The sequence below is a fragment of the Hesperophylax consimilis genome, chromosome 3 (genome assembly GCF_061612785.1).
Source record: "Hesperophylax consimilis isolate HC1 chromosome 3, BYU_Hcon_1.0, whole genome shotgun sequence".
In the NCBI taxonomy this organism is placed as follows: domain Eukaryota; kingdom Metazoa; phylum Arthropoda; class Insecta; order Trichoptera; family Limnephilidae; genus Hesperophylax; species Hesperophylax consimilis.
Window position 1 is genome coordinate 41,102,736 of NC_142838.1, and position 24,014 is coordinate 41,126,749.

General features: G+C 40.1%; 2 protein-coding genes across 5 annotated transcripts in view; one reads left to right on the top strand and one right to left on the bottom strand.

Moving 5' to 3' along the window:
• The window catches only part of TyrRS (Tyrosyl-tRNA synthetase), a 326,170-nt gene that overhangs the window by 101,851 nt on the left and 200,305 nt on the right, over window positions 1-24,014 (bottom strand). The window lies entirely within an intron of this gene.
• The window catches only part of pnut (septin 7-like protein pnut), a 144,985-nt gene that overhangs the window by 61,434 nt on the left and 59,537 nt on the right, over window positions 1-24,014 (top strand). The window contains exon 1 of one of the 4 annotated variants that reach the window (XM_089650706.1): window positions 17,478-17,498. The exons of the other annotated variants lie outside the window; for them this stretch is intronic. Within the exon in view, the coding sequence (XP_089506832.1) occupies window positions 17,496-17,498 (3 nt within the window). The 5' untranslated portion in view covers window positions 17,478-17,495. Of the gene's footprint in view, window positions 1-17,477; window positions 17,499-24,014 lie in introns of those variants that run through there. 4 annotated transcript variants of the gene reach the window in all.

The following is a 24,014-nucleotide window of genomic DNA, read 5'->3' on the forward strand; positions in this document are numbered from 1 at the left end:
ATGGACTACAGCGGATTAATTCAATCGGCGAACGATGCTATTAATCGTAAAATAATCGTAAATGTACCCTTACTACTCTAACATAAATATGTTTTTTTCTATGGATTTCCATGTTTTAATTTCTAATTTATATTTGCTGAATGCCTTTTTAAATATACATACATTTTTAATTTGTGTGTCGCATCGTCCAAAAGATCCAATTATTGTCGTTGAACAAAATGTAAATAGTTGCTTCCCCAATTGGGGTGTATTTATAGGGCGAAGAAAGTGTAGAGGGGAGATCCGCGTTGTGTACGGTTAGTACCTGGGGTAAAATTGCGCAATTTCTCCTCACGCTTAATAAGCATTTTTTTAAATAACTCTTGATTTCAGCTTCATTACGACAATAGACTATTTATGTCGGGGGGGGGATGGTAAAAGATTCATTAAAGTTCCCTTTTATTTTATCAAAGATCAAAATTTTACATATATTGACAGTTTCGAGTTGAAACAGTGGCGGCTCGTGACTTTTTGGTGTACTAGAGTGCTATTTTCAGGAAATCCGTGAGGTGCACGGCCAAACTCAAATTTCATTAATATCTTGATACTAAAAATTACATTTTCGAAAAAAAAATCGTTTTCAGCTATAAGCCATTTTTTATTATATTGATACTCTATTACACCCAAAAGACACGAGCAGCCACTGGTTACGACCACCATTTTTTTTCTTGTTTGTACGATCCGACGTTCGGCGTAGGTTATACTTGAATGTTAGAAAATGCGCATAAATTGTTAATAATAAATAACCCAAACTAAGTAATGAATAACTAATTTTGTGCATGGTTTCGTGAGGTGATTTTGCACAAAAACGGCGCTGTAAAAATCATCGAAATATTATTATTATTAATTAAGTTGAAACGAAGTGTTATTTGTGCGTATAAAACGTGAGGCGTTATTCTGTAATTTTACCCATGACATTTTATTTAGACCTAGTTACTAAACTTAGCTGCAGTAATTTCATTTAACGTTCTCAATCCTGAATGGTGATTGTATCTGCCACTTTGGAACAAGTTGTTTTTTTATTTGCTTACGCTGGGATTAAAATTGAGTCCAGAAAAAAAGAGTTTTGTCACTTAAAAAAATCTAAGACTTTAAAGGAAAAAAATAAAACACATCGTTTAACAAATCAAAAATTATTCTTATACCTACAACTTATTTGGTAAAAAGTGATAATTTCTACATGTACCACAAATAATAAGAAAAAACATGTAGTAAAATAAAATATAACACTTTTAAAGTTATAACTGATTTTAACTATTCAAACGATATTCCTGAAGTACCAGAAGTTGATGCGATACAGCACCAGTGTCAGTATTCAGTATTATTACAAGAAAAGCTTACGGAAGCAACTTCAAAACACGAAATGTTCAGGATAGTCGGAGTGCAGGATGTGTTTTTGCAAATCTCTTCTTATTTCCATTCATATTTCGATTGATAATTGAAAGAAATAGCATTTTTTGTGTCATTTTCTTTGAATTGTGGCATTATTACAGAAAACGAGCGATGTAACATTTCTTCGGGAGAAGTCTGTCAAGGTATATACAAAATCACTAACTCGATCATATTTTCTCTTTGCCGAATGAATAATTTATTACCAAAGCAGTTTATTAAAAACCCTAATAAGTACGCGAGATGTTCAAAATGAAAAGCTGTAGGAAGCGCTTTACTAAAATCGTAATCCCATCTCTGCCGGTCTCTGGCGTATAGATAATTTACCTGTATAGCGTTATTAAGTCCAATGTACTGTATATCACTTCGACGTGGGCACCGGGCAATCCTCCTAGTTGAATATTAAAGCGGCGTCTTTATACGTTGTCCTTGTATTAAATTATGATTTATGTATTATGAAACCTCTCCATAATACCATAGCATAAAACCAACAGTTATTATTAGTCTTTCTCCCTATAATTTTAATCTATTTCCTAGTATTTTGTATTGTGTTAATACCATTTGGGATACATGCAATAAACTCTCGATGTGCATGGTACACAGTGCGTTCATTATATCCATGTTGGTATAAACAGTGTTGCAGTTTCCCCGGTTTTATAAATGACTGTATTAATACTAATCTAGCTTAGCTGCACGGGGTGGTCAGACCTGGTAAACCTGGAATTTTCAGAGTTGGCTCTGTCGGTTTTTAGATTGTAATTCTTAGGATATTTTGTTTTGGACGTTATTTCATCTTATTAAGTACAGTCCGTTAATTAGAATAATAATACTATTTAATTTCGCTTCTCAGATCTTTCCCATCTGATAGTATTATAATCTTAATGTTAACTGTACGGTTTAGGATTGTTGTAAACGGAAGTGGCGCCATCTCTTATTTTCAAAAAAAGCGTAAATAATTTTTCAAACCGTGGCAGCGGGTTTTTATCTGCTGGTTAATATTATTTCCCGAGATTAATTTTAAAATATCAAGCTGATTGAGTGAGTTTCGACATTTGTTTTGTGTAACCACCCTGTTATATATATTTGAATGAATGTATTATGATTGGTCACTGGACGACGGTTGTCAGCTTGATTGGTGGATGCTGTACCCAAATTATTTAGAATTTTTCAATCTAGATCCCACTAGAAATGTTCTCACACTTTATCGTATGAATAATGAACCTCGTTTATTTTGTCGATCAACGACTGACTTACGTATTAAACTTGACCCACAGTTCAATAATGCCAAGCTGTTTTGCAGTCGACGACTTTATTAGTCCGCCGATCAGATAAACTCGGCAAGAACGACCGTTGGCTTTCACGGGCGATTAACACTTTGTCATTTAAACTTCTGCTTCGCCAGAAAGCTTGTTCATTCTCTAAAGTGTCACGCCAGTCCTCCCACCTCCCACTGGTAGCCGTGAACTTTGCTGTCACCAGTGGGTTGTGGGTGATGTTACACGCATTGTTTCGACTTTTGCCCTAAAATAAAATGCCAACATTTTTTTTGAAATTTCAATTTCCTCGCCATCGACAATCCCCTCTTTGTACATTTTTCCTATGCTTTGATCGTTTTTTGCGATTGCTAGTATGAATATGAATGTATTTAGTCTCCCGTTGCTATTTTCTGCGTTCACACTGAGATAAATGAGTATTGCTGATTTATTAAAAGTCTCTTCAAATTTCACGTAATTCGGTTCAAAACTGGATTGCAGGCCATTTCATGTTAAACTTTTAGTACATACCTCATATATCGGAACACGTGTTTATGCATCTTCATAATGCCTTGGTATTAATTCACATAGAAAAATGATTATTACTGATTTATTAAAATCCTGTTAAAAAGGGACAGTAAGCCGTTTCCTAATAAAATGTTAGTAAATTCACGTTGATCACGTATTCATGCGTTTGTTTGCCCTGTTAATATATAATTATTATGAACACGCGTTCCCATAATTCGTCGCGATAATTCATTCTTCTTTTACAAAAAGTTTAACATGAAACCTAATAATTCATTTATTAAGGGTCTGCAGTCCCGTTTTTAATCAGATTACGAATAATGTGAAGAGATTCTTAATAAATTGGCAATATTTTATATCAGTAAATTTTCTTCGTGCATATTATTTGTAAACTACGTTGATTTCACCATGACATTGACGTGTTAATGAATTGAGGTCCGGTTACAATCTTGCCCCAGGGTCTGGTAGTTCGTCGCTGCGCCCCCGCTTTTCACTGCACTTGATTCAATGTTGGACGTAAATAACCACGAACTTCTGAGGTGCCTGCGTCATTTTATGAAGTGCTGAAATCTAATAATAACCAAGCAATGATACGGAAGATAGAAGCTTTCCAAATGTTGATCTATGGGCGCATCCTCGAAACATCTTTGCCCAACGCGCATGGTAGCAAATAATAATATAATATAAATAACAGAATACCAAACTGCTCAACTAGGGGAAGATTGATGGAAGAACTGGTAGAGTGGAAAAGAAATTGCACATCGTGGCTTCTAAATTTACGTGACTGCAGGTTTAACAACTCCCTGATAACGATCAATATTTCGTGCTGCATATACAATATAGCTTATGTTACGTTTTGAACGTTGTCAGATAATCGAAAAAGAACTGTGTTGAAAAATAATTGCACAGGTTTAATCATAAATGTATATATTTATATAATTATTATTATATAAATGTATACATTTATATATATATTAATTATTATCAGGAAAACTTTCCAGCTTAATTCTTTCATGCCAGGGTTAATTCAAATTAACATGAACTTTGTATTTTTTTTACCGGTAGCGATTTAGAAAAGTCAGTCAAAAGTGCAGTCTTTTCTGTGGCCGCTCGGTCGAAATCCTTATTTCATATTTATATGTGATATCAATATTTTGTACTCGATTTACATATATGTTAACGTATAAAGATGTTCTATAATAATAACATCAGTTCAATTCACTGTTCACAGGTTATTTGAAAGAATATCATAAATGAATTTCAATGTTGGTTCAAATTAACACTGGTAGTGACGCACATATTTTCGACAAATGTGGCGAATTTTTAAAGATTATTATAAACTAATATTCTTAATTTCTGAATGAAATTCAACAAATGTTATTTGTTTCAAACGTTAGAGATTATTTGTATTATTTTTGTGTTACGTTTATTTTACCTTACTATTTAAAAAAATTCCATTCTTTGCGAGAGTTGAGTATTTGATAGGAGGTAGCTCTTACCAAGCATTTTGGTAGCCACGTTTATTATTAATAAACGTGTTGAGAAACTTCGGACTGTTGCGTCAGATGAATATTTAGATTTTAAATAGTCCTTGAATTGAAAGCCCCGCAGTTTGGTTTATTCGGAGGTCCCCTCGAGAGCAACTAAGCAACTCCTCCAAAGGCCAGGGGCTTTTTTAAGTCGAGCTTTATTCACAAACTCGCTAATACTTCAGACACAAAAGCACTTAAGCGGTTTTCTGCTTCAACCTCGACTTAATGGAATAGTGATTGCTTTTTGTGTGAAATTATTTCATAAAGCGAGATGATGTTGATGCTAATAAATTATAACATTAAAATCATTCTTAGAGATAATGGATAGTTATAATTTGATGTTCTACTATCAAGTTCTGTTAATGGCATCAAGGTTCATATTTATCCATCATCATTATGACTTATGATGACCATTGTAAGGTCATGATTGACTGTTTTTGTTAAAAATCGCAAAGACGCTGTACTAATTTTTAGTACTAACTATTATAACTAACTATATTCTATTATAACTTATAACCCAAGGCTAACAGTTGCGTCACCAGCTAATCGGTAAACTACATAATACATATTATAAACAATGTATCCATCACGAATGAGCGTGATGCTGCGTATACATCTGCGAACCGAAAATTCTTCATACGCAGAGTCCTAAATTCCAGTCTTCTAAAATAAATATCAACTGTACTTTCGCTGCAAATCTTCTAATAAATGTAATAGTAATGGATGATAAAACAGGACAGGTAAAATCATGTAATATAGTGCCCTTTGCGTGCAAAGTTGTATCTTTCCAAAGCTTAAACTTTCTAATAAAAGTGTGTTTATCTGAAGTGACCTGCTAGTATTAGTATATTTTCGACATCTGTTTGTAAATAATATAATTAGATAGAGACTGGGAACTCACAATAAGTTGTACAACGCCCTTGAGGTGATTTTTCGCCCTTGAGGTGAGGCGCTATACAAATTATCCAATTACTATTATAAGGTGATTCATGGTAATTTATAACAAAACTACGAAGAAAATTCCTTACAAAAGTTTGGTCCTGTAAAGAGTCAGATTTGTTGATACGTTACTGCACGTAGAGCACGTTACTTTTGTTTATAATAACTTTTAAGTAAAGCCACACATAAAATATATTTTATAGTTGACATGGCCAATAAACAAGGTATCCTTGAGCAAAGTGGATTTCCTTCGGGAGGTGATCCTGCACTAAATTTATGGCAGTAAACTTTGAATTCCGACGTTTTTACGAAAGTACCTACTTGCAGTTCAAAATAGTTCCATAAAATTTTCTTGAGGGTTTCCTTTTAGACATACACGCACTATTACCCCCCTCCTGCCAACGTTGCCATGCTACTCGCACTTTGGGCCCATTTAATCATTAAGGGGGGACTTCACAGAAAATTTCGAGTAGTTCCAGTTTTGAGTTCAAGTTTTTTTCAATAATAAAATTTTCGTGTCTATTCTGAAAAAAAATGGTTCTAGCTTCGTTATGCACTCCAACCTTAGGACAAGTGGTATACAAATAAATAGTTTTTTTTTGTTTTCACATTACGATTATATATATTTTATGCCTCAGGTAATTTATTTATTTATTTATACTGGGTTTTTACAGATGATCACACTTACGTGAGAACAATCCACTTATAAAAACTCAGTTATTGTACAATTACAAAAATCTACAATTAAATAAAGATACAAAAAATTAAATACAGATACATACAATTAAATACAGATACATACAATTAGAAAACAAAAACGTCAAAAAATAAAAATAAAATACACAATCATATACAAGCTCGCTCAAGTAACACATTACATTATACATTATTACAAGTGGTAAGAGGCATAAGAAATACGAGAGGTATGCATAGAGAGAAAATTGACACAATGAATTAGCTAATATTTTTTAATAGCGCCAGAACTTTTTTTCTGAATCCGTACAAATTATCGACGAAAATATCTATTTCAGCACACTCTATCTTGTTATATAGTCGACACATCTGGGTCAGAGGGCTAAAGTAGGCGATATTATTTATAAATGTATTCAAGTGAAAAATATTATGGCGTCTTAAACAATGCGAATTGGGGACATTTATTTTAATATTGCTAAGACATAATGTAGTATCAAGTTGACCGTGAATAATTTTATGTAAACATATGAGATCAGTCAATTGCCTTCTAGTTTTAAGTGTATCAATCTTGAAGTAATCACGACGTACGTCATATGATCTAAGATGGTCATGTAATCCACATTTGAAGGATAACATTCTTAGCTTTTTTTTTAATGGATTCTACAATATTTTCATATTTGCAGTAATGTGGATTCCAAATAGAGCTTCCATATTCAAGTTTACTTCTAATTAAGGCATTGTAAAGAGTTAGAATTGACTGAGGATAATAATAATATTATTGTATATATTATTGTAATAATATTATTGTATACTAGCTGACGTGTACCCGGCTTTACTCGAATTTTCTCTACTTTCTATAAATATAATATGCATTTATTATATACATAAACCTTCCGGACGAAATTCTCTAAATGATAGTGAAAACCATATCAAAATCCGTTGCCTAGTTTAGAAGAACAAAGCGCACAAACAGACAGATGCGGATAGAGACTTTATTTTATACTATTTAGAGATGTATTTTGATGGATACCACCACCCTGGGAGTTCATTGAACTTGAATAATTTTACGCATTACGCTGGAATACACATCACTTCACGCACGCACCCACGCACCGATATCCGAAATTGGTATGACAAAACACGAAGACAGTAAATAAACAACGTTAAAGTCTGTATGTTTTCGATTACCTGGTCATTCGAATTACTATTTTTATAATTGATATTTTTTAGAAATGAATTTCTGAATTACATCCATCGCTGCCTTTGAGTAAGTATTAGATATTTAGCCAAGAATAATAATTGAGACCATTTGCCTTCCATTATATTACGGTTATTTTGAGAAAGCGTCCCATGTGACTAAACCAAATGAAAGGAGCGGATCTTCTGACATTCCTGTAACTATTTTTATCTCCTAATTGCCACTAGTCAGAACTACTCGGCAATAATTATTCTTAGACTCAGACAGAAGTGTCACCTTATATTCCAGATATGTATTTAGTCATCCAATCTCATTATTTTAGGAGGAAAAATTCAATTCATTTAAAATTCTATTTCTCATAATTAAAAAGAATATTACAATTAATAAGTAATTTATACATGCACTCACAAATAGTAATTTATACATGCAATCATAAATAGTAATTTATACATGACTCATTAATAGTACATTCATGCACTTATAAATAGTAATTTATACATGCACTCTAAATAGTAATTTATACATGCACTCTTAAATAGTAATTTGTACATGCACTCATAAATAGTAATTTATACATGCACTCATAAATAGTAATTTGTACATGCACTCATAAATAGTAATTCGTACATGCACTCATAAATAGTAATTTATACACGCACTCATCAATAGTAATATATACATGCATTCATAAAGTACTATACGAACAATGCCAAGCTTCATAGTCTTGTAGATCACAGTTACACGAAGAAAAACCCTAAAGTGAAATCATTCCGACTTTATCCCTATTATTTATTATTTTTGTATAACCATTTTTATTAAGATATATTACATTGTATTATTGTTTTTATATTTTCTTATTTATGTTACCACCATCATACACATTTACCTAGTTTGGGATATTAATAATAAATAAATAAAAAATAATTTTTTTAAATATTCAGACTCGTATTACCATGCTATCAGAATTATTTTACAGTAAATAGATAAACATAGACTGAACAGAGGCTCAACATTTTTGAAGTAATTTGTCACATTAAATATACTAATTTCAGTCTCATTTTAATTGGCATTTTAAATTTTGAAACTGATCTGCCGAGAATTCAGACTATCCCGTGATTTTTCACTGGTCTACGGTAGTACGTCCTAAAAAAGAGACAAAAACTAGTTCTTGAGATTAGTTTATAAGACTAAGTAATGATGGTGGGAAAAAACATTAACAATGAATGTCAGTGACAAATACAGACTTTTAATTTAAACATTAAATTTTTATTTATACAAATTTGTCTTGATTTAACATTACTTGTTTTTCCCTGTAATCTTCAAATATATGTTCTTCTCGATAATGTTATTAGTATGAGAGAAGTTTCAGCATAATTTCCGGTGTACCAATCTGGAAACAGATGTATAGTTGTTGATAAATGGTGGTACATGTTTCATTAGGAATAGCGTTCTGGATAAGATTTTCTTGATTTGCATTCAATGCAGATGCAGCGGCCCGTTAGAAGTGACTTAGTAGTCTCGGCACGAGACTGAATGACATGACTGTATGCAGTTTAAGTAGTTATGTAATATACGATGCACTAAAGGCCAAATAGTCGAACGAAAGGTTACGCATTTTAAAATTGCGTATATTATTTTTTTACTATAAATTTCCCCAAAAAGGGTGAACTCTCGCTCTGTATCTGGTGCTAAACATAAGTTAACAGTTATTTTCTATGCAATCGAAATGTGTACACTGTAAACGTTACGTCACCACAGTTTTCAGTGTTATTTAATTAATCCTAGACTGGCAGATAAGTCAATAGATGTCGCACATAAAAATACAAATAGGATGTGTTTATCCAAGACACTATCTAGATTGCATTTAGTTCGTCATGAATCTTGCGACCGTTCATAGATGAAAATGTGAAGTGAAAAGATAATGTCGGTAGTTTTTATTGGAGGTACGATAGCGTTAAAAATGACCGAAAGAGATAGGGTCTCATTAGCTCAGTTGGTATAAGTTGATAGCTCCTGGTTTAAAGTCCTAGATACCATATCTCTTTCTGTTTAAAATTTTCGTTTAAAAATCGCTAATATTGTCTTCAACAATGATTTTATTTCAATTTTAATTTCGTTATACACTCCGAATGACTCTCTTGTTTTTGCTTGACTCTGTTTGGTATTTTTTTAAACATTAAGTCCTCACAGGAGTCCTTGAGTACAATAATTACCCTCAGGGCCTATGTCATCTTTGGGGATCGTAAGTGGAAAATCTTCTACTTACGAACCTCTTTTTACTTGAGATTTTATTTTTTAATGTGCCAAATTAAGGTCTTTAGAAAATAATCGGAAACATTTTAATATTTATGCTTGAACTTCACAAAATAAAATAAAAACACTCTTTTTGGCGATGTTGTTAAGTGGGAATTTCAACCTTATCGCCATCTACATAAAGAGTGTTATTGATCATGGACGATTCCGAAAAAAAGCGTTTTTTAAATTTATTAGATGCTGTGACATTTAATAATATTCTCGTCGTTTTCGTGTTGTTTCAATCTCCTTATCCTAATTCGCAATCTTGCTTATTTTGCTTCAGGGATATCATTTACTTGTGATGATCTCATTGATTACCTAATATAATATATAATAGAAGGATCATTGTTTTGACGCCTACAATCGATTACTGAATCGGCGTCATTGTCATTTTTTCTTCGCAAATGTTGCAAAATCCCAACATGGAAATCGGTTTTCAAAGCTTGCTTGGTTTCGAAAGTACACATTTCAACCATGCAGGTATTGTTATCTTAATGACTGTACAGCTTAGGATTGTTGTAAACAGAAGTGGTGCCCTCTGTTATTTTCAAAAATAACCGTTATAATAATCCTTCTCTTAAATAGCGAGGGAGGGGAATTAGTGAATCTAGTAAAGTTCCAATTTGGAAATCTTGGAAATTTTAGGGGTGTATATTTTTAATAATCCCTTTTCGATACTTTCTTGCCCGTCACACTCATGTCGGTGAGGCGGGAGGGAGATACCTTGTACCTTGTCAGTGTTGTCACCCGAGGAGCTAGCACTAAACAGTGGTGAGCAGTGAGCAGTGCGGCCGCGGTCACGGCGCATGACCAGAACACGGCGAGGGAATGCTCGACTACGGACCTCCTTTATCTGTGGCGGATTAGTAACCCGACCTGATAGACACGGGGAATGGGCACCGGACACTGAACAGTTGACAGTCTCAGGTGCTGTCAACACACGACACACTCTAAAAACATGGACGCAATTAACTCTTCACAGTTCATAGTAATCCAGGCGCCAAGCTCTGTCTTTTTGATTGTTAGTGACATTAACCATTTCGTCAGTGATAACATACTTATCTTCAGTGGCATTCTTTCTTTCTAAATTACATTCATAATTATTCAGATTATTCTATTTTAAATTTATATTTCTTCGTTTTTTTCATCTTCCCGAAATTAATTAGTAATTTTAAGGTTCGTTTGTTATACTTTCGCCATTTAAAATTATCATTCTTTTCTGCATAACAAAACCAGCACCGTGTGACTCTAATAATTTAATAAAAATTTAAAAAAATGCTAGCCTGTAATGCAGTTGATATTTCTGCATTCATGTGTCGATTTCTATTTAAAATCGATATTTTTTCTGGTCCACTGCTTGTATACATTTATTTCAAATAAAAACTAACCGCCCGAGTGAAAAGCCCGACGAAGCACGAGCGTGAAAATTTTGGTATCAATGATGGATTATACCATGCAGATTCACATACAAATCGGAGTGTCCGATTTGATCGCATCATTGAACACGATTTGTTCCTCAGTCCTCATTTTGGACTGCTATCGATCCTTGTAAAAGTAATTCGTCTCTTGTGACTTGACTGATCAGATACGCTCGGCGATATAATCCGTACTGAATAGTGTGAACCATAGAAACACACCTAATGAGCAAGTTAAACGATTTCCTTTGATATAATCCGCAAACATTCTAGTGAAATCTATCTATGATGACTCTTTGTTTGAGCAGAAGATTGTGTGTGGTGTTTATCTTTGCAGTGGGTCATATTCTAACTAGTTTCTTTTATTAACGACTAGCGAAGACGAGTAAAACGAGTATTTATAAATAATCTATTGAAATTAATACTTGTTTCGTGAGCTTCCTAATAGTTGTCCGTCATTATTAGACAGACAACTTTTAGCGTGCTCAATTCAAGCACACCTGGGACTGATTTTTTGTGGTTCGGGGCTAGCCGACGAATAGTCCTAACCTTGAGCTCGTCTGTCGGGTTTACCGCCAATCAATGTTATAAAAACTGTGACTCATACCAATACTACCAAGCTCCGATTTAATATTAGTAATATCATAGTATATCCGATGTATCGGGACTCGAACTCTCTCTATATCGAATTTCATCAACTTTCTTGGTTTGCTGCTTTCGTTTTCCTTGAATTTTTCTCGTATTTCTAACGCTGCACAGTCTTAAGAGACAACAAATATATTATTAAATATTCCTAGCCTATTTTGTATGGTATTTTATTCGTTTGGATTTCAAAGGGCTTTTCTGGGATTTGCGTTGATCTCACGTGGAATATATTTTGTAATATTGCGAGTCCGTAGGTTTTAAAACTTAGGTACCCCATAACCCATTATGTATCTGTTACGGACGTACTGCTCCGGGCTCGGCCGCGGTCGCCAATCCATAATCTACGCCAATCTGTCTAATCCTAAATTGTATTAAATGAAAGAAATGTATAAAATGTATGTCTGAACCCCTATGTAAAAATGATTATGTAAACAATAAATGAAACGTCGGAGCTTGGCTAGGAGACACGGGCAGAGAAGTATACCGAGAGAGCTGGTGGATTAGTAGCATTTAATTAGTATAGCATTTAATTCGGGTACGGTTATGAGAATCGTGCTTATACGAGAGGGAACGTTCGGCCGCGACCCGAAGCAAAGGGCCGTGCGCCGTCATAGCGTACGAGGTGGTTTGCCGCCCGAACGTTCCACCAGCGCGATTCTGAGAACCGTGCCCGAACAGAGAGAGGCCGTGGTCACGTTCGACCACAGGGCCCGAAATTACCGGCCGAGAGGCGGTAGCTAACCCGGCGGCGGGCCGCGGGCGCGCCACAAAACACGGGCCTCGATTCCAGGAATCAAAGAGAAAGCAGGCCCGTGTGAGCGTCGCTTGGCCAGCGAAGGCCGCCGGGGTCTTATAAAACGGGAACAGTCCCTTGAAACATTAGATATCCAGCAACCACCACCAGCTCTACACTTCTCTCTGCTCAGCCTTCTACCTCGCTCCGACTTCTGACTCTACTCGCCTTCTCTTCTTCTTCTGACCCTCGCCTCACCCCGGACCTCTCTGCCTCTACAACAAGACCCGGACTCTACGACAAGGACCAGAATCAGCATCGGACCAGCTACAACGGCTTCAGAGACGGCCCCGTTCTACCCCTCCACGCCACTGAAGGAAGGCATCATACGCCTCCACGGATTGGGATCACCGCCCTGTTTACAGTCTTGTGTGTCACACATTACGTCTGGCACATAAGTGGTCCTTCGCCGCCGGATCTCTCCGTGGAAGATGTCACCTTCACTGCGCTCTGGGAAGAATAGCGCTGACGGGGACTCATCGCAGGGAAGCGATGATCCCACACCAACCGGGGCGGCCACAGCCGCGCCCCCCGGACTCCGGCCAACCGCCCCCCTGGCCCCCTCTGATCCCCGAGCGGACCTACTGCCTGGTCCCTCCGGCGCATCACCACCACAGACGCCCCCTGCCGCGGCCGACGTCTCGTCAAGAAGCGAGGCTTCCAGCGAGGACACGCTCCGGCAGGTGCAGCTCGAGCTGAGAGCTGAGAGGCGGCACAACCGGAAGCTACAGGAGGACCACACCCGACAGATGGCAGAACTGATCGCCACGCTGAAGGGCCTCCCGCGGACCGCTTCCCCTGCAGCCTGGCAACCGGAGACACACGCCCCAGCTCCACGGGCGGAGTACCCGACGACGGCGGCGCCATCTAGCGGCTTCGGGCGAGACCCGGACTACGCAGCGGAGACGCGCGCCACAGCTCCACGGGCAGAGTACCCACCGACGGCGGCGCCATCTAGCGGCTTCAGGCGGAACCTGGGCTACTCAGCGGAGACACACGCCACTGCGTCGCGCCCTGGCTACTCAGCGGAGACACACACCACTGCGTCGCGCCTGGGCTACTCAGCGGAGACACACACCACTGCGCCGCGTCCTGGCTACTCAGCGGAGACGCACGCCACTGCGTCGCGCCCTGGCTACTCAGCGGAGACACACACCACTGCGTCGCGCCTGGGCTACTCAGCGGAGACACACACCACTGCGCCGCGTCCTGGCTACTCAGCGGAGACGCACACCACTGCACCGCGCCTGGACTACTCAGCGGAGACACACACCACTGCGCCGCGTCCTGGCTACTCAGCGGAGACGCACACCACTGCGCCGCGGCTGGGTTACGGACCGACGCCGACGCCGGCGCCCCCGGGCGTACCTACTCGGAGCTACGCAGCGGAGGCGCAAACCATTGGCCTTCCACAGACTGCGGCGCCCCCTAGCGGCCCCGGTCACAGCCATACCTTCACAGTGGGGGGAGAACCCACTGTGCCACAAGCCACAGCCCAGACTACCGATGTTTTCGGGAACTCGCGCCGCGCCGTGAGGGCTCACACCGGGACGGAGAGAAACCATGCTGCGGATCCACTCACGGACGGCGCTTCCCCAGGCGCCGCGGCGCTGCGAGGTGGACCAGAGCCGCAGTACGGCTATCCCGGTGTGACCCGCGGGCCCGCCCAGTTCTCAGCATTTCCCCCGAGTGCAGACTCGCCATCGCAGCCCCCTATGGATGGATACGGGGCCTTCAACCGCGCAGACGAGGCAGCGAGGCAGACGCGGGACTGGGTGAACCAGGGGAGTGTCCCTCTCGCCCAGGTGACGGCCATGTTTGCCGACGCCCTCCGGCAGTCCCAGGCCGGCGGTACACCCCGCTCCCACCCCGAGGATGAGCGGATGGCGTCGCTCATCGCCCGGCAGTCCAGCGCCAAGGACCTGCCGCCATACGCTGGCGACGCCATAGAGTGGCAGGCCTGGAAGGCACAATTCCTGCAGTCGACGGCCACCTGCGGGATGACGGCGGCCGAGAATTTGATGCGGCTACAGCGTGCCCTGAAGGGAAAGGCGCGCGAAGCCGTCAGCCCTCTCCTCCTGGACCCGGCGCAGGTGCCGGAAATCATGGATGTCCTGGAGCACCGCTTTGGGGGCGCGCACTCGGTCGCCGCGGTCATGTTCGACCGGATAAAGCGGCTAACCCGACTGCAAGAGGACGCATCGACCGAGGCTCTGGTGGAGTTCTCGGGCACGGTGCAGAACATCGTGGCTTCGCTGGGGAATCTGCGGGGCGATTACCTCTCCAACCCGGCCCTCCTCAGCGAAATCGCCTCGAAGATGCCGTTAGCCCTACGCCTCTTGTGGTTGGGTAAGGTGGCCGACCAGACGCACGCGGCCACCGTGGTGCAGCTTGCCGCGTTCCTGAAGCGGCTGACCAACGCGGTGCCGCGGTCGGGCCTCACCGACAATGGCCGAGCAGCGCGGCCGAGCAGCTCGGTCGAACATCAGCGGGCCGCCCGCCCGTATCGTGAAAATGTGCACGTGATCGACGAGCGGCCGGAACCCCGCAGTGAAGTTTGGTGCACACTGTGCAAAGACGACTCGCACAAACTCTACAAGTGTCCCCGATTCGCCGAAGAAACAATCAGTGCGCGTTGGGAACTTGTGAAAAGCGCACGGTTGTGCTTTAAGTGTCTGGACGGTGTGCACCAGACAAAACGGTGCGAGTACCGGACCAACTGCGGAGTGGGGACGTGCAGGGCCCCGCATCACCGCTTGCTGCACGATGACGCATACACTCGTGACCCCGAGACGCACACAGTCACGAACACGTGGGAAAGTGAGGGACAAGTGCTAATGAAAGTGATTCCCGTGACATTGTGCGGCCCCGGGGGCCGAGCGACCGTGCACGCGCTGCTTGACGAGGGCTCTGCAATAACCCTAGTCGAGGCAGATGTTGCAGACATCGTTGGAGCCGCGGGTCCGATACGTGGCCTGCGAATTCGGGGCGCTAATGGGATGTGCTCATCCGATGCTACGTCCCGGCGGGTGAGACTGTCGGTGCGCGGCGACGGAGACGCGTTCACGGTGACGGCCCACACCGTAACAGACCTAGACCTCCCGCGACAAACAGTGGCCGGCCGCCGGCAGGTGAAACCCCGGCTGCTGATCGGACAAGATAACGGGCTGCTTATCGTGTCGCGGGAGGTGCGGAAGGAAGAGAGCGGCCAGATGACGTCCCGGACAGCCCTCGGTTGGATCACGCATGGGAGCACCCGGCGCGACGCCGACGCCGACGCCGACGCCGGGACAACGCTGAGGATGGCTTGTCCGAACGCCGCCCCACCGGCCTCGCTGCCAACGCCCGGGACCACGCCGCCGGAGACCAACCGTGCCACCGGGGACCGTGCCGCCGGGGACCATGCCGCCGGGGGCCTGTCCCGACGCCGCCCCACCGAACTCGCCACCGAGACACACTCGCCAGAGGGACCGGACGCCAGGGACCACGCCGCGCCCGCAAGTCGCAGCACGCCTCCCGAAAAAGGGTGTAGCCGAGCTCCACGGGGGGAGTGTTACGGACGTACTGCTCCGGGCTCGGCCGCGGTCGCCAATCCATAATCTACGCCAATCTGTCTAATCCTAAATTGTATTAAATGAAAGAAATGTATAAAATGTATGTCTGAACCCCTATGTAAAAATGATTATGTAAACAATAAATGAAACGTCGGAGCTTGGCTAGGAGACACGGGCAGAGAAGTATACCGAGAGAGCTGGTGGATTAGTAGCATTTAATTAGTATAGCATTTAATTCGGGTACGGTTATGAGAATCGTGCTTATACGAGAGGGAACGTTCGGCCGCGACCCGAAGCAAAGGGCCGTGCGCCGTCATAGCGTACGAGGTGGTTTGCCGCCCGAACGTTCCACCAGCGCGATTCTGAGAACCGTGCCCGAACAGAGAGAGGCCGTGGTCACGTTCGACCACAGGGCCCGAAATTACCGGCCGAGAGGCGGTAGCTAACCCGGCGGCGGGCCGCGGGCGCGCCACAAAACACGGGCCTCGATTCCAGGAATCAAAGAGAAAGCAGGCCCGTGTGAGCGTCGCTTGGCCAGCGAAGGCCGCCGGGGTCTTATAAAACGGGAACAGTCCCTTGAAACATTAGATATCCAGCAACCACCACCAGCTCTACACTTCTCTCTGCTCAGCCTTCTACCTCGCTCCGACTTCTGACTCTACTCGCCTTCTCTTCTTCTTCTGACCCTCGCCTCACCCCGGACCTCTCTGCCTCTACAACAAGACCCGGACTCTACGACAAGGACCAGAATCAGCATCGGACCAGCTACAACGGCTTCAGAGACGGCCCCGTTCTACCCCTCCACGCCACTGAAGGAAGGCATCATACGCCTCCACGGATTGGGATCACCGCCCTGTTTACAGTCTTGTGTGTCACACATTACGTCTGGCACAGTATCCATGACACACTGAGATCTAGAGTCCAGTGGTACTTCACCGACTGCTCGAGTGTGTGTTCATTTTTGTACAATTATTCTCAGTCGCTAGAAAACCGCCTTTGCTAGTGCCGGTGTTTTTCGCTTTTGTGTTTTGTACGCGAATCGAATATCAGCATTATTTTTGGTTTGCATTACGAAACTGATGCTTCCTTGAATCGAAATGAATTGGCTTCAAAATTTGTAGTTACTGTAACTTCTGTGGTGTATATTTCTTCCCTTTTGTTTGTGTAAACGTTCTGTTGAAGCGTAATCATATTTCGACTAGATTTTGTGTACAACTCTCTAAGCATGGTGAGCTTTTGAATTGTTGAATTTTTTTGTTCTTGTTTTTGTACGCAAACTCGTCCATTTGGTACCGGTTTACAAGCATCACCCAGCGTCATCTCATCAAATGAGTGTCAGAAGCTTAATGCTGAATACGCCCCGAGGTCCATAGACCTGCTATTTACACTGGCTTAATCCCAGCTAGGTATTGTAGTGATCAAAATGTTTTCATCGGGAGATCAAACGTTGCAGTCGGGTGTGATCGCAGATCGCAGCATCTCTCGGTAGCTGCATTTCCTGTTTACGGCTTACCTGATGGTAGCCGTCACGAATGCATTACAACATCTATCATTATCCCAACGTGTTATATTCATTCGATTAAGCATTATTATTATATTTTAATCATCTTAACGCAGTTCGTGGTCCTACACGTAGTAAAATGAGTATCGTTAATTTATTAAGAATCTCTTCAAATTATTCGTAATAAAAACGGGATTTCAGGCTCTTAACGAATGAATTGATAGGTTTCCTGTTCAAATTTTAGTATAAGAGGAATTTATTATAACGATGTTGGAACACGTGTTCATAAAATTCATAATATATTCGCATTTCGTCATTATATATTATCACGGCAAATGCAGGTGCATGGACACGTGTTCCGATATATAAAGAATTTAATAAAAGTATCAGGAAACGGCCTGCGATCCCGTTTTAACCTGATTTTTTTTATAAATCAGTAATACTTATTTTTCTCCGTGTGTCATACAGATAATATTCTAATTTTTCTTATTGTATGATTAGAAAACAAGGATTAAACATTGTTGCTTATTATCTGTCAGTTAAATAATTGCGTGTATATCAAAGGGTGGAAATAGCGCTGCCACCTAAAAGTATAAAAAACGAAAAGTTTAGAAAATTTCATTACAGCGGAACTCACCGTCCGAGACCATTGCTGCTTCCTACTCACCGATTCTCTGCTTTATTATTAAGCCCTCGCATACCCAATTTCTACTGATTTATAACAAGTTTCTCGTTAACTCTTAAGTTTTAAGTTCCAAATTTTTATTTTTATTTTTTAAGATAATAGGTATCTATTCCTCAACGTAAAGTAAGCTCCAAAAAATATTTAAAACACGTTTTGTTCTGTTATTTACTATGTTATAGGCATGACAAAAATTCACAGTGTATCTTTAAATGCAACTAAACGAGTCGTGTTTTATAAAATATTTTCACAATTTTCGCTTAGTTATTATCGCCTTTAAATACTAGCGCGTTCCCTCTAACATTCGTATTTACACATCTCCCTTTCAAAACATCTTTGTACGCTTACTACGGGCCTTGAGATATTAATTATCAAATGAATCATCCACAATCCATTATTATCACTCTAATATTTTTTTATAGTGGCATTAATCAAGCTTATAGGATTTATCATAATAATAAGAATGGGTGCATAATGTATGGCGGACATTTATCTTCTTTGTTTTTCTCATACCTCAACGTAAAGTAAGCTCCAAAAAATATTAAAAACACGTTTTGTTCTGTTATTTACTATGTTATAGGCATGACAAAAATTCACAGTGTATCTTTAAATGCAACTAAACGAGTCGTGTTTTATAAAATATTTTCACAATTTTCGCTTAGTTATTATCGCCTTTAAATACTAGCGCGCTCCCTCTAACATTCGTATTTACACATCTCCCTTTCAAAACATCTTTGTACGCTTACTACGGGCCTTAAGATATTAATTATCAAATGAATCATCCACAATCCATTATTATCACTCTAATATTTTTTTATAATGGCATTAATCAAGCTTATAGGATTTATCATAATAATAAGAATGGGTGCATAATGTATGGCGGACATTTATCTTCTTTGTTTTTCTCATGCCTTATTATAACAATAACTAATTGTACAGCGCGGCGTTATGCGACTGTTGTGGGCATATTCGTAGGATAATAGAGTGGAGGTAATTTATACCACCGCCTCTTATTACAATCGAAAGATCTTGTTTCGATGAGGATCGTTTTAATTTATTGAGCCAGTGTTCAAGGTCGCATGACCATAGATTCAATCTTAATTGAGGAACGCGTTTTTGTGGATTCGCTAGAAGAAAACGACACTTCGTGGTCGAGAAATAAGGGTTCCATGATAACTCAACACAATGACAATTCAACTCACCTTAAAGTGATATAAAGTCATAAAAAGCGATGAAATAAAACTAACCTATAAAACAAACCTACTTAACCTATTTAACCTAGTTTTTGTTTTATATCTTTTCATGACTTTATATTTCACTTTTTGAATTGTCATTGTGTTGAGTTGTCCGGTTACCGTTTAATAATTAATTAATTTACATATTTATAGTATATTTGCGACGGTTACATGATAACTCCTCAAAATGACATTTCAACGCACCTATAAAAAGTGCTATAAAGTTTAATGAAAAGGAATGAAATAAAAACCAGGTTAAATAGTTACACACGTAACCCATTTAACCTAGTTTTTGTTTCATCACTTTTCATAACTTTATAGCACTTTTTATAGGCGTGTTGAATTGTCATTTTGATGAGTTATCCGGTCACCATTTGCGGCAAGTTCCAGAGTGGAAAATAGGTTTAATATCCGCCTAATGAAAACCCCCATTCAAAATTGAAACGTTGTTTGAAATGGATTTAACATTTAACTGTGTTTTGTGATTAGATCTGAGTAGCTAGTAGCTAGATATTTCCCCACCTTCCCCATTCCCCTACTCCCAACCTTCATCCTAACAACTACCCCAATCGGGGATGCCATAGTCGCATATGATGGTTGGTATATTCAAAACAAAATGCTGAAAAAGTGGTTATCACTAATTTGGAGGCATTGTCTGTGAGTCTGTCAAGCATGTTGTGATTTGTTGATGTTCAAGTATATGACATCGATGAAAAGCGAAAGCTCCCTGGCTATTCACCCGGCCCCGGAGTTATCAGATGACATAGACATTGGAGTGATCACGCCTTTTCCCAGTTGACTTCCTTTGAACCTGTCACCATTGTTGAGATACACATCTGCTTGCACAGCTGGGCTGTATTTTCCTTTTTATTATTTTAATACATTGTAGCGTTGAGCAGTGACAACAAAACACAAACTTGTCTGTCTACAATGTTTAAATTACTTAATTAAATTTAGTCATCTGTAGGTACATCTTATAATTAGTGTACTTATAATATATTTATTTTGAGTCGAAACGGTAATTATATGAAATACCCTCTACAGATAAAAATCGCTAAGTATGCTTCGAAAATTTTTTTTTTCTGTTATTTAATGTTATAGTTATGGAAAAAATTCACAGTGTATCTTTAAATGCGACTTATTATTATTTTTTTTTATTTCAAAATAACTAACTAACTAACCATCACGCCGTTTCGCCGCAGGGGTGGGCAGAGAGGACGGACCGCCAAACAACTCGGGTCTTGGCTCACACTCCTTGCCTCATTCACATTCATACATACTCTTCTATTATTCTGACTCTTGACATGGCCCGACTCGAGTATCTGATTCACTTGGGCGTCCCCGACTTCTGCTACCATTGCATCGTATACTCTCCTTACACTTCTTTCTTCGCTCATTCACTCTACATGCCCAAACCATCTAAGCGTCCCTTTCTTGATCTTACTCATTACGCTTACATAAAATTATTTTATTTTATTGGAATTACGTTTGATAGTTATACCCATCAATTTTTTAAAATAATTTTTTGTTTGTAACAAAAAAATTATTAATAAAAATAAATAAATAATTCAATTTTATTGAAATCACCTTTGAAGGTTATATATTATACCCATTAATGTAATATTAATCATTGAAGAAGAAGATAATACGAATAAATCTAAACGAAACAAGACAAAAATGACGTAAAAAAAGGTCGTAACGGCCGAGTGGATTGAGTCGTCGTCCCGGTAAAAAAGAGATCCTGGGTTCGATTCCCGATTGCGACCGTTACCTTTTTATTATCTGTATATGAAAATAAATAAATCCGATCACTACAAGACACGGTATAACTGCTTTTAATGAACACGTTATTATTTCTTTGGTATAAGTTTAACTAGTTTCTTGGGTGAATTAAGTACTTTTCAGGAGAATGGTCGTACCTGTCACATTAGTATGCGGTTATGTTCGCGCTGCCAGTTGATATTTCAAGGGAATCCTTGTCGCGTCCCTTTAACTGGAAGAACAGAGTACACGGACAAGTACAGTGCATCGCCAGATCCCGCTCTGCCGTTTTTGCCGACTTTAATGGGCGAAACGTGCTCGGCTTTGAAGATTACGGGTTAACCACCATCGCGTCTGGGGTGTCTTCGAGACTGGACCTTGAAATTCGGAAGAGGCTGCTACTACTGTGACTACTACACAGTGATAGATACAGTCTCTCAACACGATTCTTGAAATGGCAATATCCGTGTTTTGTGACAAGATCTAAATGATCATGTAACTCCTTCCCATTGTCTTCCTTTTCACACTTCCTTTAGAATCACAACACACTCCAATTGGGGCTGACATAGTCCTACTGGCTCCGGACAGTTAGGAGCAAAGAACCGGTATAACAGATTGGATTATTACATCGCATATTGGACAGAGGAGGTTTTTTTCGATGCAGAAGATCGCCAGACAAATGGGTAACGGAACCTTGTGCAGTAGAAATGTGGGGAACGCTAATGTAGAATCACTTCCAATAATGTGATATATCATCTTTATCTAACACATCTATTTTCTTCACCACAATAATTGTATTTGCCATAGCGATAATTTGTGCCGGTCACTCGTAAAGCTGAACACACAAAAATATGGTTAAACATAGTCTTCTCTGCCAATTTTTCGCGTTTCTCCGCGTTATCAGTCGTGTAATTGCTTTTGCCAGAAATAGACGTTATTTCGATTACTTGTTCCAGTTCTATTCCATCGCGAACTACCAAACCGACTGCCGACCGGTGAAATAAATACAAAAATGTTTATTTTTTTAAGTTCAGTGAGTGAAAGGTGAACTCAAATCTACCCAGTTCCCAAGTTATCTTCGAAAGGATCGACCTGTCTTGAATACAATGCAAAGAAAAATGTAATCCCATGCAATTTTTTAATCTCTGATTCCACGATGATGTTTTGACACTTTTGAGTTCACAATAAAGTCAAGTTCACGAGGCTTATTTAGAGGTCAGTTTCGTTCGTTATTTACAGTGTTTGGTTGTTGTAATGTGTACGCTGTTTAAATTTAGTGTTACCCGTCGATGAACTCTTATGGTCCGTAGAGTCCGCGCTTCCAGCAACTGACGTGTTCCTACGAACGTGTTTCGAAGCGTTTTGCTGAATTGGTTTACTGAGTTGTTATTTCGGTCCGTGGATTGGTTTGGTTTGGCTTGATCTTGTTGTGACTGAGCTTTCTGGCTTTGCCCCTGCAGAGCATTATTCATCCTTAAGTGGCGGCGTGCGCTGTTTCTCGGCTCCGTAATTTTGCGCGGAGCTTAGGTACTAATAAGCGTTCTGTTCGCTTTTTTTTGCCAATAAATCGATACGATCTATCGCTTTCTGGTGCAGTTGCAATAAACATTGGTTGAGATAAACGTTTTTTTATGAATAAATCACTATAATTTGAGCGCCAGTTTAATGTTCAATGCTATTAACAAACTACAAAAAAATATAATATATAGTCAAAACTTGCCTTTGGCGATGAATATATTTTTTGTTGTATGTGTTGTACCTACTGGCATATTCCTCTGATTAGCAATACACTTGGATGATCGGGAAACTTCGGTTCGTTCTGAGATTACGGGTCTGTTATAGATGATAAGTTATCCTCCTCAGTGGGAATCGCACACTGAAGATGTTCGCCCGTAGATCGGCTAACATCGGTTATGTTCGTGACCATTCGGGTATTAGACCCAAACGTTCGACAGTTGTTGTCTATATCGTGTGGTACTACTACTGACACCTATGGATACACGTTAAAACTACATAAAATTATATATCCTAACGACATTTGTCGAGAGATATTGAAACTATATATATCAAATTTAACTGCTTCCAGATTCTAAATAGACTAGATAATTTTACCGTTGTCTGTTTTTTACTGCGTTACTTTTAACATTGACTCGTCGATTTCTGGATATACTCGAAACATGTCAAGAGCGTTCTATCCAATCATTTAATTATAATAAGGGAATTATTGTAGAGACAATTAAATAATACAAGGAATTAATGCACTTTGTTCGACCTCTAGAGGTATGTGTCATTGCGTCTTGAATCTCGAGTACAGAGATGATTAATTAATGCAGAATGCCCGTTGCAATGAGCCCCTCAGGAATGTCGAACGCTCTGATATTTTTTAATGAAAAACTTGTTGATTTATCCCGTGTCACTGCTCAAGTCCAAATATCCTTGAATTGAGGACGTGCGATGTCTTCGTTTGACAGTCTTCCGATGCCAATTTACGATTATTTTCATTTCGCTACTGTCAATAACTCAATAGCCACATTATTTCAATGAATCAGTGCACATCGCGCAGTG